This window comes from Branchiostoma lanceolatum, chromosome 4 (assembly GCF_035083965.1).
Source record: "Branchiostoma lanceolatum isolate klBraLanc5 chromosome 4, klBraLanc5.hap2, whole genome shotgun sequence".
Classification (NCBI taxonomy): domain Eukaryota; kingdom Metazoa; phylum Chordata; class Leptocardii; order Amphioxiformes; family Branchiostomatidae; genus Branchiostoma; species Branchiostoma lanceolatum.
Genome location: NC_089725.1, coordinates 27013741 through 27040016, shown reverse-complemented (window position 1 = coordinate 27040016; position 26276 = coordinate 27013741). Strand labels below are relative to the sequence as shown.

At 41.6% G+C, this 26276-nt stretch overlaps 3 protein-coding genes and 1 pseudogene across 3 annotated transcripts; 1 reads left to right on the top strand and 3 right to left on the bottom strand.

Moving 5' to 3' along the window:
• Nucleotides 1–438: 438 nt before the first annotated feature.
• LOC136433753 (mammalian ependymin-related protein 1-like) lies at nucleotides 439–4579 on the bottom strand. Its single transcript, XM_066426241.1, has 6 exons — nucleotides 4448–4579; nucleotides 3850–3884; nucleotides 2866–3006; nucleotides 1910–2093; nucleotides 1371–1458; nucleotides 439–1080 (listed from the first exon to the last, which is right to left on the bottom strand). Exons 1-6 carry the CDS (start codon nucleotides 4575–4577, stop codon nucleotides 1014–1016), a joined length of 645 nt encoding a protein of 214 aa, XP_066282338.1. The 5' UTR covers nucleotides 4578–4579; the 3' UTR covers nucleotides 439–1013.
• A 1040-nt stretch (nucleotides 4580–5619) lies between these two features.
• On the bottom strand, nucleotides 5620–6728 carry LOC136433752 (heat shock protein 30C-like). The gene has a single exon (XM_066426240.1). The coding sequence runs from the start codon at nucleotides 6662–6664 to the stop codon at nucleotides 6140–6142; it is 525 nt and encodes a 174-aa protein (XP_066282337.1). The 5' UTR covers nucleotides 6665–6728; the 3' UTR covers nucleotides 5620–6139.
• Nucleotides 6729–8411: 1683 nt separating this feature from the next.
• On the bottom strand, nucleotides 8412–12615 carry LOC136432003 (2-Hydroxyacid oxidase 1-like). Its single transcript, XM_066423015.1, is given in 8 exon segments — nucleotides 8412–9555; nucleotides 9963–10032; nucleotides 10236–10385; nucleotides 10695–10795; nucleotides 11616–11788; nucleotides 12177–12204; nucleotides 12207–12300; nucleotides 12610–12615. Coding segments are annotated over 8 exon segments (726 nt in total). The 3' UTR covers nucleotides 8412–9451.
• A 603-nt stretch (nucleotides 12616–13218) lies between these two features.
• The window catches only part of LOC136432002 (uncharacterized), a 61596-nt pseudogene continuing 48538 nt past the window's right edge, over nucleotides 13219–26276 (top strand).

Below are 26276 nucleotides of genomic sequence, written 5' to 3'. Positions count from 1 at the left end.
CATGTTTTCTTAAACTATTCCAGTTAATTTCAGTTCGTCCATCTGTCCTATTTTCGGTGACACCCTGGGTGTTCGCCATAAAAGGCATCCACACTGCTCTGTCTTTCATGACATATTCTAGTTCTACATATTTCAATCGAACGTCCCTTTCAATCGGTTTTCTAAGGTAAACTAACCAGTCCGACTTTTCTTACGCTTCGCTTACTAGAACGGTAACGAGCTCAACACTATGCTGCTTCAGCAAGGCCCTGCACACTGTATGTTCTTTCACCTTTCGGCTCACAATTGTTGTACAACATTGTTGGGGTGAGGCCTTGGAATCATGTAGAGTAAGCTCTTCGGAAACCAACGGTGTTTATTTCTGAGATGTTAAATCTTAAACCTTAACTATGGCTCATTGTGGGAAAGGGATAGAGGCAAGAAAGAAACACCAACGTGTATTGTGTCATAGAAGCTGTATATTGAGTAGAAAGTTACGATGCAACAATACAGGGTGTCACTTTGAGTTTTTTTTTACTTTCATCATCTTCTTATGATAAGGTAAAAGCTAGAAAGCCTTCACAATGGGTGTTGTTATATATAGTCAGTGCAGTGGAGTAGACAGAAACTTATCCACACTTTTAATTTATGCTGACATCACTGTAAAATATGAATGAATGAAAACTTTATCAACGTGTCTTGCGCCATAAAGTAAAATATGTGTACCCGTGCCAACACAAAATACTTCCAATCATTTTATCACAGTAAGGAGAGAGAAGACTGATGACATGAAATCAGAATACCTGTTTAGATGGTGAACCATGCTAACCATTGTTTGGTCGAACACGGAAAATAAGTAGCTGTGAGATTCAGTATGCTCAATGTCAGACTTGTTACTTAAGGTTAAGGCACGAAATTACAATGCCTGGAATACTCTGTTAGGCCACTCTCTTTTGAAAGTTTTCATTGCAAATTAATTTTGTTTTCCCACAGATATGTGGACATCTCTGACTGTTAGGAAACACCGCCAGCAACTACATGCATTCCCTCGGTGGAATGAAGACGTTGGGGTCGGAGATACCGCCTGTCACGTCAAAGAAGCTGAGGGAAAAAAAGCATCCATGGTTAGCACTTAGATAGTACTTAGACAGTCTCACTGCATTCAAATGTCATTTAAGCTACGCATCTACACTTAAGTTGTAGCAACGGTAATGTCATGATTCCCGATTTAATTGACTGAAAAGGGAAAATCAAAGCCACTTACACCATGACAAGCGGAACAGGCCATCATCACAGCTACAAACAGCCAACAGAAACTTTTTATTTGCCATATGTTCTCATTTTAACCTTATGAAATCATAGATCTCTTCCCTATAGGATCCACAACTTACGTTGTAGACTCAAGGCCAGTGCGGTTGCTGTAGTGTTCCTCTTGGAAGGGAAGGCAGGCCTCCACGGTGAAGATACCAAAATACTTGTCTGCGTGTTGAAAACAATGACGTTGTAACGTTATATATTTGTTCAATTGCATATCTTTTTCTGTTTTATATGGAAACCAGTGTTTGTGCAATACTACGTATAACACGCAAGCTTATCTTCTAGCAAGGAGGTTTAAACCTTCTTGCTTCAAGCAAAGCATTCTTCAAAGCATTGACTCACCACTTTCTGCGATGCATTCTTGTCAACGATACATGATAAATATATAAATAGAGAGAGGAGGTCAGAGACGGGTGGATGGATGGATGGATGGACGGACGGACGGACGGACAGGTAGATAGATAGATAGATGGATGGATGGATGGATGGATGGATAGATAGATAGATAGATAGATAGATAGATAGATAGATAGATAGATAGATAGATAGATAGATAGATAGATAGATAGATAGATAGATAGATAGATAGATAGATAGATAGATAGGTACTAACCTCCGTCCTCAAACTCATTTGACCAAAGTGACACCAGGACGCCTGCCCCCGGCAGTCCGCCGGTTCCGATGTAATCTTCGCCCAGGAAGGTAGAGTTTGGAGGAACTCCGAAGGGACGCCAAACATCGGTAAGCTCCCTCTTCTCGCATTCCTTCGTCTTCATGTTAAGACGGTACTCGGTGCCCTGGAAGGACATGTCTAGGTCAGGCCTACATACGCTTTGGCACCAAGAGTGCTAAAATCGACTTGACTGCTAATAGTCGCCCGAATGTGAGAGTCTTTAAAGTCCTTGGTCTTTAAAGACCCCTTTAAAAGTTGCGCATGAAGATGATACATGCACACGGAGGCATTCAAGACTTATTCTGCATACATCTGAATTGCTTACGCTTCCAAAATCTACAGTGGTGGACAATGTAATGGACGCACTTGGAGCAAGACTCGTTTTTGGCACTGTCCGTCTACAAATATATTCACAATAACAAATAGCTAAAGCAAAGGATGATTAAGGACGTTCCTTCCTTTGGTTGAGAGAAATACGCCTGATAGATGATGATGGGAGCGTAGTAACAAGCGATCAGTCCCTAGATACGAAACTGATATTTTCGAGCGTCAATTCTGAGTCGCACATTGCAACACGTCCACTGAAATATGTTGCTTTCCGAGTTTCTAGCCGTTTCTGATCCGGTATCTTGCAACACTTTATGCTGTTACAGTGTAGGTCTCACTCTGATACTGCCTAGGTCCAGTCGTGCCCAGCTTTCGACCCAGTTACGAATTCTATCCGCCATTTGAACCCGGGACGAAAGCTGAACACAGCTGGATAGGTATGATGATTTATCCGATTATCATCTGTCCTATGTTCTCTGGGCCCTCTTATGATCTTGGAAATCAACAATCTTGTTGTAGAGGCTGCCCAGATGTTTTGAAGATGAAATGAATAAATATACACTGCTTACAGGTTCGGTGTTGTAGAGGCGGAGCACGTCGAAGTACTCCTTGTCCTCGTGGATGTTGACCTCCGCGATTCCGCGGACACGCCTGTTGGCGGCATCGTAGGATAGCCGGGCACGCTCGGAGAAGCCCCGTGCCGCATTAAGCTTCAAGACAATGTTAGAAAAACAGAAAAAGGGACATGAATCGATGTTTCAAGCACATCGTGCCTTTAGATGCACAGATGAGGCTAAAAAACCAAAGGAAAGGGCTTGAATGGCCGAGCCCTTATCATAACACATACCGATGGCGATATCGGCATTTGCTGTCGAAAAACACAACATCAAGGAAGTTTGTACATAATGACATAAAATTAAGAGTGACCAAAATATCGTAACGTATACAGTCACATGCGGAATATAAATAGTAGACTTCATTTACGCTTCTCCGGTTGATTAGCTAAACGCCGACGATCGCATCGAAATAAATGCCATAAAACATTTCTCACAGTAATTATCGAACATGATTCTTCTATTCTTTTGTTACTGTTGCCATGAAAACCCTTTCATTAGCAGCTATATCGTTGCAAAACGCGGGACTCGTCCCCTGGCCTGGTGACAGTATGGCCACCGGCTTTGTTTTCATGTCATGCCAAAGGTCAATGACTTTAGACGGCATCACCGGAGAGCTCGAGGTAGTCACGAGTATTCATGGTCATAAAACTACAATTGTGGTTAGGTTCAAAAGTCGAAAGCACCAGATTCACTTTTTAGAATATGATATCATCAAGCAGCGTCACTCCTTATCCACTAATGAAAGGACCCTGACGCAGTGGCGAAAGGCCTTTATGCAATCCAGAGCAACCTTTGTCACCACGGAACAATGGCAGCAACAACATGTCCACTGACGGCGTGGGTAGAGAGTCATGTGTTAACTATTGTTGTAAGACAAACACTGGAGTACTAACACAGTAATGCAGACTGTAACGTTACATGTAACAGCCAACTTACCCTGGAGATTCTTGCCTCCCAGAGGGGTGGTGGCGCTGTTCATGCGGATTGGAAAACATCGTGCGTTAATATAGGCACAGAAACTTATGGAAAAGAAAAAGTACAAGTTGGAAAAATTGTGATAACTCTTAAGAAGAATTCTTAAATCTGTCTCAAAGTAAATAAAAATGCCTCCGCCCCTGAGGCGTCGCCAAAAAAGAGTTCGGGTGTGCAATCTCATTAATTCTCTAGTAAGAGAATTCTAACATCTGTCTTCGAGTGAAAAGAAAATGAGTTGTGCCATCCTTTTATTTCACTGGACAACATTTTAAGTCTGTCTTCTGATGGTTTAAAAAAACTAGTTAAAGGGTGCTATCTCATTAATTCACAAGTAGAGGAACATTTCAAATGTCTTCTGATTTGCAGTGTTTGACACAGATTCTCGAACCACAATCGTCTACCATGTGACGTTACGCGTCATGGGTTTCACGTACGAGCTAACTGTAAAATCATTAACGACACTACCTTTATGCACTTGCATCGTAAACGCGGATGGGTAAACGTACGACTCTATGATGAGCCGTATTATTGTAACCCTAGAACACAAGGAGCTACTCACAGCATGGCTCCAGCACTTGGCTGTAGGCCACGGCTACGCAGACGAGAATTAGGAGAGACTTCATGGTGTGAGCTGGACGGCAATGAGCGTCACAAGGGTTGTGGAAACGTTGACCATGGACCCTGCGCATGGCTTTGCGGTATTTGCGTTGCCATTAGAGGTAACCAATGGCAGAACAGAACACCTTCTTAAGAGGAACCACCCGTTTTCATAACATGCAATTCGTATTTCAAACCAATGAATAAGATTATGCGACCTCATAACTTCGCCAAACGATAGCCTTTACAACCGACATATTCTGCAGGTTTCTCATTGCTTATCCAAATAAGGTTCTATTTGCGTAAATTGTACTACTTAATGATTTTCTCTACGGAAATAACAGAAGTTATCCAAAGTCTGAAAATCTTATCTAAGCAAATATTGCTATCGTAGCATTTGTCCTTCATTATACAAATGAGGACTGAGTCTGACTTTAATATCATATTTCGTCGTAGCCCCTTGCCAGCGACCCCAGATTTAGCCACACGGTATCTGTAGGTTTTTCGTAGAGGATGCGTCTTTTACGAGACCTCAAATCCAATTATGTCCGCTGACCCTACTAGCCGCTACCAGTCTCCGCGCGTCGCTGGGAAAAAAGCAGAAATTGGCCAAATAGAGTCAATTGCATGAAGGGAGTCGTCGTCTACGGAGATAGGGTCAAATAGGCAACCCCGCGCCTGCGAATGAACCCATCGATGGCCAAAGTCCCCGGCAAATATTCTCCCTATAGTCGGCGTAGTTAGTCTGGTAGAGACTAGACCCTACATCGATCTAGAGGAGCCACATTTTACTCTTCCCGCTGCTACCGATGATTGTTATTTTGTAGTTACAGCGTCGATCGGACACAGCAACTGAATGGCCGGTGATTGGAATCTGGATCTAATCAAGCCGATGCACTACATCACTTGGTTTTACTGTCTCTTGTTTCTTAGTATTTGATGACGTGCTTTCTCAGCCCAACGGAGTCAGAACGCTTTGTATACTAGACACAAGATGGCCTTGTAGTCTCATCCTTAACTTTCATTGAATTAAGCTTCGAAAGTTCAAGACTAATCTCCCTGTGATTCCTTGGCCCTCCATACTGCATATTCCATCTCAAATTCTCAGAAAGGATTGACGCCAACCGATAAAAGTAACAGTAAAATACACTTTATTCCGTGTTCACCCTTCCTATAGCATTCAATTTAAGATATGTATGCTAGTATACCATCTTGCTATTGATAAATGGTTAGCACAAATAAACTTTCTTCATTAGTTTAATCTTTGTATTTCTGCTGCAAATGTCGATTTCACATTGATCGTGCAATGCTTTGCCACCGATATACCATGTAAATTACAACTATATATTATTTTACTTAACACGCGATTTATTCAAATAGATCACAGATTTTACCAAGCATTGATGTTGTCATCGATAAAGATAATTATCATAGAATTACAGGAAACGGCGTATCAAAATGTTCTGCATGGAATAAAAAAAATCTACAATTGCACATGTACATACTTTTGCTGAACAAATAGTATATTCAAATAGATAGCATATTTTACCAAGCATTGATGCCGTTCACTGATAAAGATTATTAGACTTATCAGCGGCTAAATAAGGAAGCTGTGGTTCTACAGAGTCCTACAGTTTCAGAACAAGACACAATTTTACTCTGCCATCTCATCATCGCCCTCTGCACCACCAGTGTCCTCAGTGCCCTTCTCTACAGCCGGTGCCTCGGCAGACTGGACAGGTACAACCTTCTCGGCAGGCGCCGCCTCGATGGCCATCCTCGGTGCCTGGATACTCAGCACCCCGTCCTTGGACAGCACGGACGTGACGGTCTCGGGGTCCACCCCCTCGGGCAGCACAAACTCCCTCCTCAGCTCCTGATAGCGGAAGCTGTGGCCGGTCTGGTCGGCGTGGCGCGCTTTGTGCTTGCCCTGGACTCGGACTTTGTTGCCGACCGTTTTGACGCTGATCTCGTCGGGGGAGAAGCCTGTCACGTCAACGGACACAAGGTACTTCTCCGGGGTGGTTTCGTCCTTCGTTTCCTTCTTTCCTTCGTCGCCTGTCTTCTCAGCGTCCTTGTTTTGCTGTGTGGCCGGCCGATGTGGGCACTGTGAGGGGCTGAGGAGTTGGTTGAGGAAGAGCAGTCCGTCTTGGAGGGCCGCGTCCATCTGGTGTTCCATGACGGAGAGCGGAACGTCTGTGAGGAGAAAAATGTATCGTCAATATACGTGCCTCGGGGAGTAAATCATAAACGATTATTGTCGTTTGTTGCCCCATACTTCAACATTTCATTTGAAATTGAGTCGATACCGGAAGCTTTTGCTGTTTTCAACAAACTCAAACCATTCAAGACTTCCCCTGCAGTAAATGGGAAATCTAAGGGGCTTGGGGTATGACTATCTAAATGATTAACGTATTCAGTGACCGTTTTTTCGAAAACAGTGTCAAAACTATTGTCATTTATCAGGTTATTTAAACTTGTAAAATGTTGTATCCATTCTTCTGACGTAATATTGGGATCGCAAGTGTTTGACTTGTGTTTTCCATTTACTTCTCTGTCCAAATACTTTAAAAGTGACCAAAATTCCTTTGGATTGTTTTTGTTAAATTCTTCCAATTTTACCAGAAGGTCGGAATTGTACTTCCGTTTACGCTGTTTGATGAGTTTTTTGTAGTCACGCAAAGCTGTGAAATATTTGTTTCTAGTGTCTTTTAGCCACGGTTCTTTCTTCAATGACTTCCACGGTGCCTCCGCATTCCTAAGCTCTGTCTGTGTAGGTCTCCTAAGTGTAGGTGGGACAAGGGGGGGGGGGGGGCATGCAGGGTCAACTCTTCCCGTATAGTTCTGACGTAGAATATCAACCACTACAATATTGAAGCACATAAACATCAACCGCTTTAACGATGAAACGGACTGCCCCTCCAAAGAGATCAAAGCATTTCTGTCACTCTTAGCCAGGTTCAAGATTAACAGCTTTCCCCCTGGATCTCTAAACACTCTAATCTACATAATGCCACAACTTGTGGGAAATCCTGGGACCCTGCTAATTGGACAGCCGTCTCTCACCGCTGCCCCCATGGGTTGCACCTCCAGGATGTAAGCTATTCCCACCTGGCTGATGACAGCTCTTCATACAGTGGGCCGGGGAGCTTTCATAGTTTCTATCAGACTCTTTGACCTGCTGAAAAATATACATTTTGCAACAGAATTTAGCCTAATATGCCAGAGGAATTACCAGGCCATAGAATCCCAGTTTCGCAATCCCGAATGAAACTCAATGGCAGTTACCCCTATTTTCCTGGGAAAATATTTGCATGAGGTATTGGAGGCCCTAATGCATTCAGGAAGTATGCAAGGTAGCCCAGAAAATTAATGCGAATGACTTGAACGAATGCCTCGCATGTGTGACAAATCAGAGCTTATTTTCCCATCTGAAAGGCCAGAGCATACAACAGTCATTCTCGAGTCAAGTGAGTTTATTGGCAACAGTTGACGACAGAAGTTTGGCCTTCACGGCTGTCCCCAACAGCCGAACAGGAAGTGTTTTAAGCCAAATGAAAAGTTGTGAAAAGTTGTGACATTACTCACCCAACCACACTTGTGGGTGGGCTCCCTCAGATTAGCTGTGAGGTTGGGTAGAGCTGCTTTGAAGGTTATTTTCTTTACATTTCAGGGGGCAGTGGACCTACATGTACATGTAACAAGGTCCGGACCCGTTAGAGTGTTCAGTTTATAGTGGTGCTTGAACCCCATTGTTACAATTGCATCGATTAATACTAAATACACGACTCACAGATAGTAACTGGACTGGTTTGGCTCTGAGTTCATATATTGCTAAGATTGGGCTTGTTGTTCGTCATGACTAATAGAACTATCCACCAGAAAACTTTTTGTTATGCAAAAAACAGTAAAGGAAATCACTAATATTCATTGAATTACACAAGCAGATTATTTTACTTGTCATAAACTTCAAAGTAAAGTCAAGGAAGTGATCAAATCCCTTTGAAAAAAGTTCTTTATGTGATTGAAAGATTTATTTACTAATATGATTTACGTAAGAAAGTTGCACTGATTTTGTGTGATATACAGTGATTACCACTCATCAGTTACATTTTAATCAACCAGGCTAGGATGAATGTGTATGGCATATCTATGGTGACTTACTGTCTTTCCAGTAGCATTAAATTACATCCTTTTAGGATTATATTCCACAAGAAAACATTTAGTCTTATGCAGCTTAATGACATGTGAAGAAAAGTAATCAAAGTGTCCCTTACAAGTAAATCTATTGGAAGATATGTTTATCTTTGTATATGATATTCTTCATTGTAAAAATATTTGTTCATTGTAAATTGCACTGTCCCTAGTAGAGTACTCTAGCCTATGCTCTTCATAGTTACATTTTAGACCTTTTAGAGTCTTAATTTACCACACAGTTGGGCACTATATTTAGTCCCACAGCATACGGCAACTATAATTACGACAGATAGTTCACATGATCATTATGACACTCTGGTGTATGCTCATTATGATACCTCTAGTCCTTCCAGAGTCAAATTTTTCTTAATATTATTTTTCTACCAGTGTTATGACCTTGCAACACTTTCAGAGACCTTGTCTTTTGACATGACACCATTTTTTTACAGGGCTTGGTGTCTTTTGACATTACAGTGCTCAGTAAGGTGACCTAAGTTTGAGTCCCATAAAAGGAATGAGCTAGTTGGCCACAGTTTGGTTCAGCGTAACAAGTGTACAGTTTGGTCTGGTCTCACTAAACAGAGCAGGTCAGTTTACTACAAATGGTGTACTCTCCTATTAGTACTGTACCAACACTGGATCCAAGTAATCGTTAATTACACCTCCTTGAACATTCTTTCGTCATATAGATTATATCTTTTCATGATTGCACTTACAAACAGTACCATATCTTAAACCAGAAGAAAGTAATAAAATAATGATGCCCTCTTCACAGTTTGGACTGTTGCTTGGTTGGACCATGGCGGAGGCTGGACTGGTAGTAGCTCTCATGGACCACCAAGGAAGGGGTGATGTCAGACACACGCCCACAGCCTTCAGACACAGACAACAACACACTATACAAACATGTACATATAACTCAAACTACTTCTCCTCTTAATAATAATATGCACCATCCATGAAGATTATTAAAATCAGATTACCACTCTTTCTTAGTAAGTGAATTTAAGGTCAAGTGCATACAGGTACTTATCCTTTGCACAGTTGAGCAGTTTTCCTTGCATTGTGATCATTGACCTTGATTTATTTGCAGTATAATTTAGTTTGTACCTCACGGAAGGTTCAGAATAAGATGAGTTTGCATATTAAAACAAAACTTTCTTTCATGTACAGATTAATAACAAAACAATCACATCATTCTGCATTTAGGTTAGTAAAACTGGAACAACAATAACCATTTCAAAACTAATAAGAAGTGGGAACACAGAGATTTTACTAACCTGACAATGCCATGGCAAGACTGAATTCTTCCTTCAGCATTTGAAGTACATCCTGCACACCTTCTTGCCCCTTCAAGAAACAAGCACAAAGGTGTGAAATCACATCACAAGACTGGAGACTAAACTAAAACTGGCCTAGCAAAGCAAAATGAACTCAAGTTGTGATTAGGACTGCTTAATATTAAGTTAGAATGGAAAAACCTTGTCTTGTAAACAGTTATAATATAATACAACCTCAACTCACAGATAGGAGAAAAATGATGGCATTATTACCTTGTATGCCAGACCCCAGAGAACAGGCCTGCCCACAAACACACACCTCGCACCCAGTGCGAGGGCCTTGAGCACATCAGTTCCAGTTCTGACACCACCATCCAGGTACACTTCAACCTGTCCATTCAAGGCTGAAACCACTTCGGGCATCTATCTGGAATGGAAAAGAAATTCAACATTTATGACAACCAACAAAGACAAGGACTGGGTAGAACACTTGACTATATTCATACTGACTATGTTGGTGGTTTAATAAAGTAGATAAGATTATTGATAAAACAAGACTTAGTAGCAGGCACCTACAGTCTAAGAAGTTAGGATTTGGAGCTGATAAAGTACAAAATTGAACCATGTAGCAATGGAAATTTTTGGGACATTGGAACTGAAAGGTAAGCTTGGTGATGTGAATTTGAATAATCATGGATGAGGAGAAAGAAAGTGAGGAAGGGAAAGAAGGACAATTCTCACTGTAGCAGGAACTCCATCCAGTTGCCTTGCCCCATGGTTGGAGACCAGGATCCCATCTACACCGTGTTCAACAGCTTCCCGGGCAACTTCAGCTGAAGAGACAAGAAATGACTGTAAGTAACAGCAATCTGCAACACTGCAGCTAAGAAACTGTAGTACAACTGTTACACTAATACTTTTATGCAACATGCTGGTATGAGATCAACCACACTTGATTTGGCTGCCAGCATCTCCGGTGGCTGTAAAAGGAGATAACCGATGTGTATATCTTCTTCAAACAAACTCAAAGCATAAAGCTTCAGATAAAGCCTAATGCTTTTTTTATTGTTGATAGTGTAATGCAGCTTTGCTGAGACTCGATTCTATAGTCAAGCACACTGTTTCCCCCCTACTCATCTTATAAGTGTTGGGTTCTTTTACATGCAGAGGTATGATACCTAAAACTTACACCTGATGCTCCCCCAACCATGGGGCTGCCGGCTTAACATCATCATCCAAATGGACAAATGCACTAGGCAGTGTTCTCGCCAGGCCTTTTCAGCATAGGGGCCCCCGATACTGTGATCTGGACCCCCGATGCTGTGTTCTGACCCCGATGCTGTGTTTCAATGAGCATAGGGGTGTTTCTTTCTGGGAAGAACCTTCAGAAATCTTATAAAAAGTTCTTATTTGGCTTTAGAATGAGTCTGTGACAGAGGAAAAGCTTAAATTTATCCATCAAAATGCAGTAAATAGTGTTTTATTTGGTTATGAATTTCAAGCTTTTGTGCGGGAAGATGCCAGACTCCCAACCGTTATCATGGCTTTGGCACTCCGCGAGTAACTTGCGCCGCGCAAAGTTGGCATTCCGTACCTGACCCCTACACTGTGAAAAAATCCTGGTGAGAACACTGGCTATGTCACCAAACCTACCAGTGAGAACTCCTTTGAGAATGATGGGCAGCTTGGTGACACTCCTGAGCCAGTCGACGTGCTCCCAGCTGAGACTGGGGTCGATCAGGGACGCCACGTACGCCGCCAGTCCGGAGTCGCTGTCGCTCTGCACACCTGAGGATCGAACATCGCCTTCAGAGAAGTTTGCAAGCCTGAAATCGCATTAAATATTACCTTCCCTCATTTAAAAAAAATCATTATCATATGATGAAATACAAGCAATTGAAATACAGTCAAACCTGTCTGTAGTTACCACTTGAGGGACTTTTCACAGTAGACAGGCGGTTGAGGGTATTATATTTCTAGTGATCACTATGACACACCAAGTGACAATGATTCCCCATATGATGATTCACTTGGTTCAATGGGAAATCATATAAGGGACCAAAAAGTGGTTGGGATGGCCAGGTGGTCCTTATTGATAGGTGGTCACTTATGCAGGTTTCATTGTATATGTAGAAGCATTATCATTGCAAATTTTCAGTATTGTCTACATCTTAGCATAAAAAGAAAAGAAAAGATCTTTCATTCCCTACTCACCTGAGATGCTCTGGAAGTTTGAACTTGTATCCTCCAGACGTTTTCCCAGGATGGGTGTATCTACAGTGAGGAAGATGGCTTTGTACCCAGCCCGCTCGGCTCTCTGCACCAGGTTCCTGGTCACCTAAGGAGGCAAGGTGGTCCTGCGGTTAGGGTTGTTAAATTACAATCTAAGGGGTCTGACTAAATCCCTAGCAGGCCCCAATGTTGTGGCATTGAGAAAGACACTTTACACCTATTTCCCTACTCTATTCAGGTGAAAATAAATATCTACATGATCAGTCGGGCTGGCTAAAAGGGAATTTCCCACCGATATAAACACACGTTCATGCAGCCGTTAATTTTTTGGGCCACGGACTCCTTTAGGGTGCCCACTCGGAGGAATACAGGAATGTTTCGCATGGGCAACACGCCTCGCCTCGAAAGTCCTGACCCCCATGTGGCATTGTTGCCTCCACTCCAAGACGTTCTGTTGTGTGAAACTGTTTCCCAGGTGGAAGGATTTATGTGACATTTTTTCAAGTTGCCTTTATTTTAATCTTTAAATCGAAGACAAGGGTGTACTACACATATTATCTGGAAACGTTTAAATTTTATAACATTGAATAACCTACTAGTAGGTTTGAGATATGGTCCAAGAGAATGCCCATGTAATTTTGTTGTTGGTGGCGTGTACAAATAGCGTGTACAAGATTTGTACACGCCACCAACAACAAAATTACACAGGCACTCTCTGGGACCATATCTTAAAGGGACGTATTGTAACTGGTACATAAAACAAAATTCACTGTTTTTGGTTATCTCTCTACATCATTAGTTGAATATGCCTTATTACATTGCACGGCAATATTCATCACGTATGGATGCGACTTTGTACCGTCGTGCGAAGAAATTATATACGCAATCCCCACCGGCGCTTGACTTGTCCGCCATTTATTTAGACACCTCTTTGATCCTACCAAGGTTGATCATACTGAGGCCTTGGAATTGCCTACTCAGTACTATGTTACTGTGCACCACTAATAAAAGACATCGATGTTGATTTTCCAGGTATCGTCTGAGGCCTCGGTTCCTGAGAGATGTGTCCAGGAGAGACACAACAACAACAGTGTTGGGTGAGCTGCTGGACTTCCCCGTCGCCTTGGCTCCCACGGCCATGCAGCGGATGGCCCATCCAGACGGAGAAGTGGCAAGTGCCAGAGGTATGTGCTACTAGCAGGTAACTGCATTTGTGAAAATCAGACATCCAGGTCAGGGAAACAGGAATAAAACTGAATCTCAATCTGTAATGTTACTGGTTACAATACAATTTTACATGATTTGTCCTCGTACAAATTATATACTGTCTCCAGTTGAGCTCATCCTCCATGAGGTGACACAAATTTCTCCACAACACAAGTCTCTTAACAGAAATTCATCATCCTGTAGACCAGCATCCTCCTCGATCACCTTCTTGAGAGTCAATGAAGGATGACCACGCCGCCTGTGTTTCTCATACGGCTTACAGAAAAGGACTTACTAGTATCCTGCAATTACATACAAAATGTACCTCATACGGCATATACTGTAAAATGTAAAATATACTGTAAATTGATTTAAGTGTTTGAGGGAACTTGGAAAAGAGGGCATTTGCCATGTTTTAAGTTAAGTTGAAACAACAATGCAAGACAGAGCACGCATTTGCCGTGTGACAAGTTTGTGGTGGGAGCTTCCTGGGATGTCTTTTTAAGAGACCTTGAAAATTTGTCCTCAGCTGCTGCGTCCATGAACACTGGGATGATCCTGAGCTCCTGGGCCACGTCCACCATCGAGGAGGTGGCTGAGGCTGCGCCAGCTGGGCTGAGGTGGTTCCAGCTGTATGTGTACAAGGACAGGGCGGTTTGTTGATTTGATTTATTGTTTGTTTGTTTGCTTGTTTCTTTCTTTTTTCTTTCCTCCAGTTTTGTACAGTACGTACAAGCTGCATTAGCCTACACTGTAATTTGTAAGGTTTGATCCACACTAGTTGGGATGGACCCCCTACTCTTTTTGATAAGTGTGGTGGGTTCTTAAACATGCTGGAGGTGTGGCTTTACTAAAACAAAAGGTCTCCGGCCTTACGTCTCATTTAAGATGTTCTCAGCCAAGGCTACATGTAGATATTTATTTTCACCTGAATAGAGTAGGGAAATAGGTGTAAAGTGTCTTTCTCAATGCCACAACATTGGGGCCTGCTAGGGATTTAGTCAGACCCCTTAGATTGTAATTTAACAACCCTAACCGCAGGACCACCTTGCCTCCTTAGGTGACCAGGAACCTGGTGCAGAGAGCCGAGCGGGCTGGGTACAAAGCCATCTTCCTCACTGTAGATACACCCATCCTGGGAAAACGTCTGGAGGATACAAGTTCAAACTTCCAGAGCATCTCAGGTGAGTAGGGAATGAAAGATCTTTTCTTTTCTTTTTATGCTAAGATGTAGACAATACTGAAAATTTGCAATGATAATGCTTCTACATATACAATGAAACCTGCATAAGTGACCACCTATCAATAAGGACCACCTGGCCATCCCAACCACTTTTTGGTCCCTTATATGATTTCCCATTGAACCAAGTGAATCATCATATGGGGAATCATTGTCACTTGGTGTGTCATAGTGATCACTAGAAATATAATACCCTCAACCGCCTGTCTACTGTGAAAAGTCCCTCAAGTGGTAACTACAGACAGGTTTGACTGTATTTCAATTGCTTGTATTTCATCATATGATAATGATTTTTTTTAAATGAGGGAAGGTAATATTTAATGCGATTTCAGGCTTGCAAACTTCTCTGAAGGCGATGTTCGATCCTCAGGTGTGCAGAGCGACAGCGACTCCGGACTGGCGGCGTACGTGGCGTCCCTGATCGACCCCAGTCTCAGCTGGGAGCACGTCGACTGGCTCAGGAGTGTCACCAAGCTGCCCATCATTCTCAAAGGAGTTCTCACTGGTAGGTTTGGTGACATAGCCAGTGTTCTCACCAGGATTTTTTCACAGTGTAGGGGTCAGGTACGGAATGCCAACTTTGCGCGGCGCAAGTTACTCGCGGAGTGCCAAAGCCATGATAACGGTTGGGAGTCTGGCATCTTCCCGCACAAAAGCTTGAAATTCATAACCAAATAAAACACTATTTACTGCATTTTGATGGATAAATTTAAGCTTTTCCTCTGTCACAGACTCATTCTAAAGCCAAATAAGAACTTTTTATAAGATTTCTGAAGGTTCTTCCCAGAAAGAAACACCCCTATGCTCATTGAAACACAGCATCGGGGTCAGAACACAGCATCGGGGGTCCAGATCACAGTATCGGGGGCCCCTATGCTGAAAAGGCCTGGCGAGAACACTGCCTAGTGCATTTGTCCATTTGGATGATGATGTTAAGCCGGCAGCCCCATGGTTGGGGGAGCATCAGGTGTAAGTTTTAGGTATCATACCTCTGCATGTAAAAGAACCCAACACTTATAAGATGAGTAGGGGGGAAACAGTGTGCTTGACTATAGAATCGAGTCTCAGCAAAGCTGCATTACACTATCAACAATAAAAAAAGCATTAGGCTTTATCTGAAGCTTTATGCTTTGAGTTTGTTTGAAGAAGATATACACATCGGTTATCTCCTTTTACAGCCACCGGAGATGCTGGCAGCCAAATCAAGTGTGGTTGATCTCATACCAGCATGTTGCATAAAAGTATTAGTGTAACAGTTGTACTACAGTTTCTTAGCTGCAGTGTTGCAGATTGCTGTTACTTACAGTCATTTCTTGTCTCTTCAGCTGAAGTTGCCCGGGAAGCTGTTGAACACGGTGTAGATGGGATCCTGGTCTCCAACCATGGGGCAAGGCAACTGGATGGAGTTCCTGCTACAGTGAGAATTGTCCTTCTTTCCCTTCCTCACTTTCTTTCTCCTCATCCATGATTATTCAAATTCACATCACCAAGCTTACCTTTCAGTTCCAATGTCCCAAAAATTTCCATTGCTACATGGTTCAATTTTGTACTTTATCAGCTCCAAATCCTAACTTCTTAGACTGTAGGTGCCTGCTACTAAGTCTTGTTTTATCAATAATCTTATCTACTTTATTAAACCACCAACATAGTCAGTATGAATATAGTCAAGTGTTCTACCCAGTCCTTGTCTTTGTTGGTTGTCATAAATGTTGAATTTCTTTTCCATTCCAGATAGATGCCCGAAGTGGTTTCAGCCTTGAATGGACAGGTTGAAGTGTACCTGGATGGTGGTGTCAGAACTGGAACTGATGTGCTCAAGGCCCTCGCACTGGGTGCGAGGTGTGTGTTTGTGGGCAGGCCTGTTCTCTGGGGTCTGGCATACAAGGTAATAATGCCATCATTTTTCTCCTATCTGTGAGTTGAGGTTGTATTATATTATAACTGTTTACAAGACAAGGTTTTTCCATTCTAACTTAATATTAAGCAGTCCTAATCACAACTTGAGTTCATTTTGCTTTGCTAGGCCAGTTTTAGTTTAGTCTCCAGTCTTGTGATGTGATTTCACACCTTTGTGCTTGTTTCTTGAAGGGGCAAGAAGGTGTGCAGGATGTACTTCAAATGCTGAAGGAAGAATTCAGTCTTGCCATGGCATTGTCAGGTTAGTAAAATCTCTGTGTTCCCACTTCTTATTAGTTTTGAAATGGTTATTGTTGTTCCAGTTTTACTAACCTAAATGCAGAATGATGTGATTGTTTTGTTATTAATCTGTACATGAAAGAAAGTTTTGTTTTAATATGCAAACTCATCTTATTCTGAACCTTCCGTGAGGTACAAACTAAATTATACTGCAAATAAATCAAGGTCAATGATCACAATGCAAGGAAAACTGCTCAACTGTGCAAAGGATAAGTACCTGTATGCACTTGACCTTAAATTCACTTACTAAGAAAGAGTGGTAATCTGATTTTAATAATCTTCATGGATGGTGCATATTATTATTAAGAGGAGAAGTAGTTTGAGTTATATGTACATGTTTGTATAGTGTGTTGTTGTCTGTGTCTGAAGGCTGTGGGCGTGTGTCTGACATCACCCCTTCCTTGGTGGTCCATGAGAGCTACTACCAGTCCAGCCTCCGCCATGGTCCAACCAAGCAACAGTCCAAACTGTGAAGAGGGCATCATTATTTTATTACTTTCTTCTGGTTTAAGATATGGTACTGTTTGTAAGTGCAATCATGAAAAGATATAATCTATATGACGAAAGAATGTTCAAGGAGGTGTAATTAACGATTACTTGGATCCAGTGTTGGTACAGTACTAATAGGAGAGTACACCATTTGTAGTAAACTGACCTGCTCTGTTTAGTGAGACCAGACCAAACTGTACACTTGTTACGCTGAACCAAACTGTGGCCAACTAGCTCATTCCTTTTATGGGACTCAAACTTAGGTCACCTTACTGAGCACTGTAATGTCAAAAGACACCAAGCCCTGTAAAAAAATGGTGTCATGTCAAAAGACAAGGTCTCTGAAAGTGTTGCAAGGTCATAACACTGGTAGAAAAATAATATTAAGAAAAATTTGACTCTGGAAGGACTAGAGGTATCATAATGAGCATACATCAGAGTGTCATAATGATCATGTGAACTATCTGTCGTAATGATAGTTGCCGTATGCTGTGGGACTAAATATAGTGCCCAACTGTGTGGTAAATTAAGACTCTAAAAGGTCTAAAATGTAACTATGAAGAGCATAGGCTAGAGTACTCTACTAGGGACAGTGCAATTTACAATGAACAAATATTTTTACAATGAAGAATATCATATACAAAGATAAACATATCTTCCAATAGATTTACTTGTAAGGGACACTTTGATTACTTTTCTTCACATGTCATTAAGCTGCATAAGACTAAATGTTTTCTTGTGGAATATAATCCTAAAAGGATGTAATTTAATGCTACTGGAAAGACAGTAAGTCACCATAGATATGCAATACACATTCATCCTAGCCTGGTTGATTAAAATGTAACTGATGAGTGGTAATCACTGTATATCACACAAAATCAGTGCAACTTTCTTACGTAAATCATATTAGTAAATAAATCTTTCAATCACATAAAGAACTTTTTTCAAAGGGATTTGATCACTTCCTTGACTTTACTTTGAAGTTTATGACAAGTAAAATAATCTGCTTGTGTAATTCAATGAATATTAGTGATTTCCTTTACTGTTTTTTGCATAACAAAAAGTTTTCTGGTGGATAGTTCTATTAGTCATGACGAACAACAAGCCCAATCTTAGCAATATATGAACTCAGAGCCAAACCAGTCCAGTTACTATCTGTGAGTCGTGTATTTAGTATTAATCGATGCAATTGTAACAATGGGGTTCAAGCACCACTATAAACTGAACACTCTAACGGGTCCGGACCTTGTTACATGTACATGTAGGTCCACTGCCCCCTGAAATGTAAAGAAAATAACCTTCAAAGCAGCTCTACCCAACCTCACAGCTAATCTGAGGGAGCCCACCCACAAGTGTGGTTGGGTGAGTACAGTCACAATCAGTTCTTTTCACAACTTTTCATTTGGCTTAAAACACTTCCTGTTCGGCTGTTGGGGACAGCCGTGAAGGCCAAACTTCTGTCGTCAACTGTTGCCAATAAACTCACTTGACTCGAGAATGACTGTTGTATGCTCTGGCCTTTCAGATGGGAAAATAAGCTCTGATTTGTCACACATGCGAGGCATTCGTTCAAGTCATTCGCATTAATTTTCTGGGCTACCTTGCATACTTCCTGAATGCATTAGGGCCTCCAATACCTCATGCAAATATTTTCCCATCTGAAAGGCCAGAGCATACAACAGTCATTCTCGAGTCAAGTGAGTTTATTGGCAACAGTTGACGACAGAAGTTTGGCCTTCACGGCTGTCCCCAACACACAAGGAAGTCTGCCTTTTGGAGACAAGGTTCTGAGAATGGTGGTGCTCGGTGAGAAGTTTTGCGTGCTTGTTGCGGTTGCTGGGATGCTGGGATGGACGATGGTGGACTGTGTGCCCTTGTCGCTGCTGGGCAGGGCAGTGTGTAAGGCACAGTGCAGAACTCTTTGTGGGACAGACTTGCAACAGGTGAGCCTTTCACACCTATTGAGAATCTCACCTGTACTAAGAAGTGTTGTACTTTCTACTGTAATTGATTCATCAATGATTTATGTACCACTTTCTCTTTGTGATCAATTAAAAATGAGTGTAACTTTGAACAAGATATACAGTAAGTGCAATCTTATGATGGTACTTGATGTGGTGCTTTCTATTAGATGATAAGTACACAGGTGCACTTGAAAGGAAAGAAAAACAGACCTTTCATTCATTCATAAAAAATGATTTGTCAATGTAAAATGAAACCCAAAATCCAAACTGTTAACAAGAAGTTTACAAGGAAAAAAAAGACCCAATTTTATGATTCTGACCGAACAAAATAGATTCTTTATGTCAATTTTATGTGTTTTGACCAGCAAAACCGAAAAGAGTTGCTGCCTGTGTGAGCTCCATTGTTTGACAATGGAGGCCATGAGGGGAACCAGTTCTAAAGCCATTCTTAGGATGCAGACCGCAAACCTTGCTGCCCTTTCTTCACATTCATGACAACCATGGTGAACGGTATTTCCCACCCATGATGTAACTTCCCTTCTCATATTGACAAGAGTATTTGAACTTTTAAGACTTTGAGATAGAAAGGTCCTGCCCTCTGTCCTTGGGAATGGACCATCTTGTAGCACTAAGCAACCCTTGAGGGCTTGATATAATGTTGAAAATGCACAAGCAACATTTCTGAGAACTTACCTACCATTCATCAGTGTCATTTGGCCTTTATGTCCCTGGACTTCTATGAGAAGCACTGAACAAATGTAGTGGCTCCCTGTTGGCCTTTGGTGTTGGAATCCTCGGTGAACAAGTTAAGTCGTGATAGCCAGTGTTTTTTCAAGTATAGGACTTGAGTAAGGACAATGTTATTCGATGGTGTTTCTAGCAGGATTAGCAGAAATACATTGTAATGAGCTTTTGTTCCACAAGAATGTGGGAAAAGGTTCTCCTCATGTATTCTTTTATGAAATGATTAAAAGCATTGTGGACAAGGAGGGTATTGTGTCCATCACTATTCCTTATTTGTCCTTCTCTTTAAAACTTCCTTGATGTTTGTTCGGAAACATGTGGAAAGTTGCCTGCAATGGGCTTGGCACAAGCTGTTGCAAGAGACCATTGTATTGGTCATCCTTACTTGAGAATTCCATTTACTCACAGAACCAAGGCTTTTGTCATGTTAAGAAGAAACTGTGTTCCTGCATCCGAATCTCTCGTGCCTCACTTGAGAACAAAACTAGTCATTATGTCACTGTCATAAAATGTTATCAGAGGTTTCCAGAGACAAAATTTCTTTTGAGAACTCATGTTTTGATGCAAAATCTCATACCAAGGAATCTGAAACTATCTCGGGTTCAGAGCATCTTTTTTTTTAAGTGCCTGTCTGCACCTTTCTCTCAAGGTCGTTTGTTCCCTTGACCCCATCGGTCAGTCCTTGAAAAGAGGTATGTGATATTGACAGAAGTGCAGGACTGTTGTTATCCAAATGTAGGAAATATAAGCAAGGGGAGACCCAACTTTTACTTGGGTCCAAGTTGATGGCACAGAATACAAAGAAATCAACTATTTGCATGCATGGTATATGATTCAGCCAGGTGTGGGAACCATACAATCAAGCCTTAACCTGCGTGTAATCCTGAGGATTAAGATTTCCCTTGGTAAATTTAAAGTGTGTGAGTATTGAGGAATTAGTTCATGAAATGTGAGACAGGGAAGGAATATTCTTTTCCATGTCACATCCTAATAGCATTAGATATTTAAAATTCTTTGGATACAAAGAATTGTTCGTGATGATCACAACAAGCTGGGGGAGTTAGTACATAATATTAAAGGTAACCAAAGCAATATTAGGGCCCAAAATTTGGTTTGTAATGGACTCCTAAACTCCACGAGGGGGTATTATTTTCCTATGAATTATGTATCAATTGATATGTAAGCAGCCCACTTTTTACAGAATTCCATTTGTGATGAATTAGGTGATGTGTGTTTTGTAGATGCTTCAGACAATCCTTTGATGTTGAAGTCCTTCAGTACTTACTGTTACTGTCGCTTCAATCAGTTTTATGTTGTGTTTTGATCAAATTGATGGGATTTCAATGATGTTAGTTCATAAAAAGTTCCTTTTTATGCATGTAAAAGTACTCTCCAAGTACCTTTTTATCCTCTGCCCCGTTTTTCGTCCGCCAGTTAGTGGAGATGGCGGACGAAAAATGGGGCAGAGGATAAAAAGGTCACGATCTTCTCCACTAACCTCTGCTTGGAGAGTAACGTTACATGTATGTAAATGTACTGCTACACAATAATTTTGTTAATTTTTATCCTCATTGATTTGATCAATATTCTGAAAAACATCCCCCCTTGTTTCAGACCTTAGACTGCCCTGCTGACTGTGATGACGTCACATTGGTTACAGATGACTGTGTAAGTATGGCTATGGCTTTCATGTTTGATATTATGTTTTTTTTATGTGTATGTTTACTCACTATAAATGTTAGCCCTTTTAAGATGTCAGTTTGTCAAGGAGACCACAGTGAGAGAAAGTATTGTGGTTTGTTAGCCTGGTTACCTTCCTGAATATCTTCATGTTCACTTTGATATTTGTTCTCACAAAATCTGGACCAATGTGTTAATGCAAAATGATTTAAAATGGCTTAGTCCATACCAATTTAATTTCTTGGTTAACGGATTTTTATTTCCCAACAAACAAAAAATTTGAAAAAAGAAATCATGAAAATCATGAATTTTTTTATTTTTTTATTTTTTTGGGGGGGGAAATAAAAACCCGTTAACCAAGGAATTAAATCAGTCTTGCCTTAGCCAGCTAACTGTGTAACACATCAGACTACCAAAGTAATGTGGAAGCTAACCACAAATGTATTCAGTAAAGTTGAGCAATGATGTCAGAGTAGCAGCTTTTGTGTGGTCTCGCCTTCTCTACAATGTCTAGCCTGGAGTCCAGCCTTCCTAGCTTTAGTCTGCAACGGCCAAGCTCCACTCCCCGCCTCTTGGCTAAGAAGGTTGGACTCCAGGCTAACAATGTCAGGATCAAGAGGATGTGAGTGGCGACTTGCTCACACCACTGTTTGCACATTGTCTACTGTGTGCTGTGTGGTCCACAAAAAAACTTTGGAAATGACCAGGAAATTAATTTCCAGAGACTGACCATTAGCATGTAGGTGGAAAATAACAATGTCCATGTGAAAATACCGTCCAACTTCCTTGCCTCTAGCCACTAGTCTATCGTCTGGTCATAACAACACTGTAGAAGTCTGGTGATGTCTGGGTGGTCAATTGTAAACATATTAGGCCATTACAGTTGCCTTGGTAGATGGTCTGACATGAAGAGCATTGCTGAAAAAAACTACGTAGCTCAATGGGTTCAAATGTAGATGAACTTGGTCAACTTAGGCAACACATTTCAGTGTTTCAGATATCACACTGACAGAGCTACAAGTTTCATGATGGTAGAAAAAAATGATGATTGACAAATGTTGGACCAAGGACATTATATAATGTCCTTGGTTGGACAGAACCTTTTAATCCTACATGCATGTATGAGTGATTGGCATTTGGACTTCCTGTATATGGAAGTAGCACATACAAAGTGACAGAAACATGTATTCTGTATATAAGCAGTCCTCCATCGCTGGAATTGATGTCCCTGTATACGTTGACCGATCTCTGACTAAGAAGTGGTCAGGAAGAGGGGAAGTGTGTTGTTGTAACTTTATGTAAGCAGAATATCCTGTGGGAGAGCTCCCATCATGTCAAGCTGCCCCAGACATGGACTGTTGTTACACAGCAATTAGGACAAGTTTACTGTGCCTTGTAAACTCCACGTTATGTTGATGGTGTCCCAGACTGACGACTGATGACTTTAAGGGTGGACATACAGTAGGTATATGAAGGGGAAGGGCTAGCAACACCCTCCCTGTAAAATATACCAAGCTACAGAAACAGCAAGGAAACTTGCTGCCCTATGTCCCACTAGGTACAGTCAAACCTGCCTTGGCGACCACCTCTTCAACGCGACCACCTGGCCACGGCGACCGCTTTTTCTTGGTCCCGAAAATTTTCCCCATAGGCACAAGCTTTAAGCTGCTTGCCCAAGGCGACCACCCGTCCAACGCGACTGCGACCGCCACGAATTGGGACCGCAAAGAGCACAATCCCTGCCCATGGCGGCCGCCTCATTTCCAATCGGAACATTTTGCTGTCAGATTTGGCGGAAATGATTCTAAGACCTTGACGGACAAAAATATATGGAATAGCATCGATTCCTCCATGAAGTGATTTAATAAAATGTTCCCACTATAAACATTGTAAATACAAATGTTTGTGAATACTTTAATATCGATGTTGGTGTGCTCATTGTAATCTCAAAGTTTACCGCAAGCTCGGTTCGGTTTAAACTCAATTTTCAAAACGATTACGTAGTGCATTGCGTCAAAAAGTCAGATATCACAGAAATTACTAGCCATTTCTTGTATTTTCAACAAAAATGTGTCTGTATCTTACTAAATTCCGCCGAAAAATAACTTCGCGGCGGGCAAAACATCGGGCGAAACATGTTGTTTCTTGGTCCCGACGCCATCTTGGTTTTGGCAGGGCCCAGATTGGCGTACCACTGACCTTTGTAAAACACGACGCTTCTGTGTATGAACATTTAAAATACTCTCGTTATTGATGAAAATCAATATTCTTATTTTCTTTTTATTTCCATGAATCTCACAAACCTTTAACGTTATGCATTTTATTGGACGCTTTGCGTTCTGCCGTGCACTGACTTACCTTTCGATGCGGTCGCACAGAGCTTGGCGGTGTGGCGCGGCGCGACAAAATCACACCGTTCCGTGTTCATCTTCAGTTGTCAGATCGAAAACCTTTTGCCCCTTTTATCCAGCGGTCGGCGCCCAAAAAAGGCTGGGGTCTGCAGGTGTCTTCAAGGGATTTATCGTAGGCCTTAAAACTTCGATTGTATGTGCGGGAGGGCGCTGAGAGATCATCGAGGCAAACATTGTTTTGCAGTCAAAATTATGACGAAAATTTGTACAGGATGTAACGTTAACGATATACAAACATTACAACGATAACGGAAAATGTAATTTTTGCAGGATCTTTTTGTCTATGAGAATTGAACCTGGTGGGGGTCATACTGTCTAAAATCACATAATTTTCCATCCATCTACGTAGTACACTGTATTTGAACACCTCGACCTGAAAACATGTTGTGAGTGGAATCCTCTTCATGGCGACCACTTGTCCATTGCGACCGTTTTTGCTCAGTCCCCCGGGTGGTCGCCTTGGGCAGGTTTGACTGTACTTCAAGGGTCTGAACGAACGAACGAATGAACATACAGTAAGACAATGACAGGGTCAATGGCCAATCGGGTGATTCGTAAAATGTAGTGGCCCTGTGAGGCCCAAAGGTTACAGAATAGAAACGGAGATGTGCTTTTATATACTGAAAGGTGTGGGGAGGATACAACATGTATATCTTTGGATAAAATAAGACTCTAAGAGTACGGCAGTCTGTATGGAGGAGGAAGCATGTCACTTTCATCATTGCCATCTCGTTATCTGCTTTCAGAAACCTTCTCCCACATTTTGTGTGTCACTTTATTGTGGACAATAAAGAACAATCCTTCTATGTGTGATTGAACCTCCTTAGGTTCGTAGTTTCAGGCCTTTGATGACAATTTACCTGATGGCAAAACAGTCCTTCAAGACCTCCCTCTGCCTCCAGCCATCTTGGTGATACCCAGGACAGTCATCTGATACATGTATGTTTGTTTGTGACTTTGCATGCTTTTTTTTAGGTTGTGTCCAACTGTTCAGGAGCTGTACAGTGCATTCCAGTTGGAAATGGCACTGGTAAGTCTTACAGTTTTCTTCACAATTATTGTACCTAGATAAGTCACCAAGAAATGCAATTCTATCTGCAATTTGAGGTGTCTCTGAGCTGAGAGAATGGACTATGTTTGGTTGAGTTGGTCATATGGTTCCATGTAGTTCTGTTAACTTCTGACAGGTGGCGCTATTAGTATTAGTCCTTGTGTCCAATTGCAAAATAGTCAACACCACAGACACTTGCTGTGTAAGCTGAAGATGCCTCAGTTTCTTCAACCAAATGACCATGAGGCAAATGTATACTTCCATAATGTGTATTTATGACAACGGCACTTTCAGATAACGCCATACCAATTTATTCCCTTAGTTCTTGTACGTTTTTGTTTAGCAAGAGGACATACTGAAAACAGAGGGCCGTCAAGAAAACTTTACTGTGATTACATGTACATTCACTCCCTTTAGATGTGTGTACCAAGGTACAGACTTTGCCCTCGGACTCGATTCCTCTGTTCAGCATTTATTTTTCCAATTCCAAGAACCAAGGAATCATATTGGTGTGGCCTAAGATCAGATTTCTCTCCCAACTCCAGTTCCAGAAGACCCCAATTTTGTGGTGACGGCTTATCGCAGTACCTCAGAATCTGTCCGTGTGTCCTGGTCTGCTGAAGATGCAGGGATGGACCCACCTGCGCATCCCTCCACTGTGTACGTTGTCTTCGTGCAGCAGGGGGACGGAGAGTGGTACCAGGTCAACCAGGTAAGGTCATCCTTGGAGATGGATTTTCTGATGTTGCTGTTGTCTTATTCATTTTTCCCTGCTTCCAGCCTAACCCTATAACCAATAGAGAATTGGTAGCCAAACAGCTACTTCTGTGTGATAAAGGTTAATCAAAGATTTTGAGTTGTATAGAGCAATATGAAGCAACGATAAGAGCAATACAATAGAAGCTCTTAACTTTTATTGTATTACATCATGCAAAATAAATCAAACAGAAAATGTCTCTAATAGAATGGTGAAAGACAGCAGATGCTGTCTGAAACATCTGACTGTTGGAGATCTTATCAAGTTTGCTGAGTTACTTTGTATAGTTATGTAGCTGGGTGTCTAACCTCCATCTTTGCATTGTACTGTTTTCCTGGTACCAG

Coding starts and splice junctions, on each gene's coding strand:
- LOC136433753 (XM_066426241.1), bottom strand. CDS start 4,577: ATGCGCAGGGTCCATGGTCAACGTTTCCACAACCCTTGTGACGCTCAT. Junction 3,885..4,447: donor CCAAGTGCTGGAGCCATGCT/GTGAGTAGCTCC, acceptor CCGCATGAACAG/CGCCACCACCCCTCTGGGAG. Junction 1,081..1,370: donor ACTGGCCTTGAGTCTACAAC/GTAAGTTGTGGA, acceptor TTTTTCCCTCAG/CTTCTTTGACGTGACAGGCG.
- LOC136433752 (XM_066426240.1), bottom strand. CDS start 6,664: ATGGAACACCAGATGGACGCGGCCCTCCAAGACGGACTGCTCTTCCTC.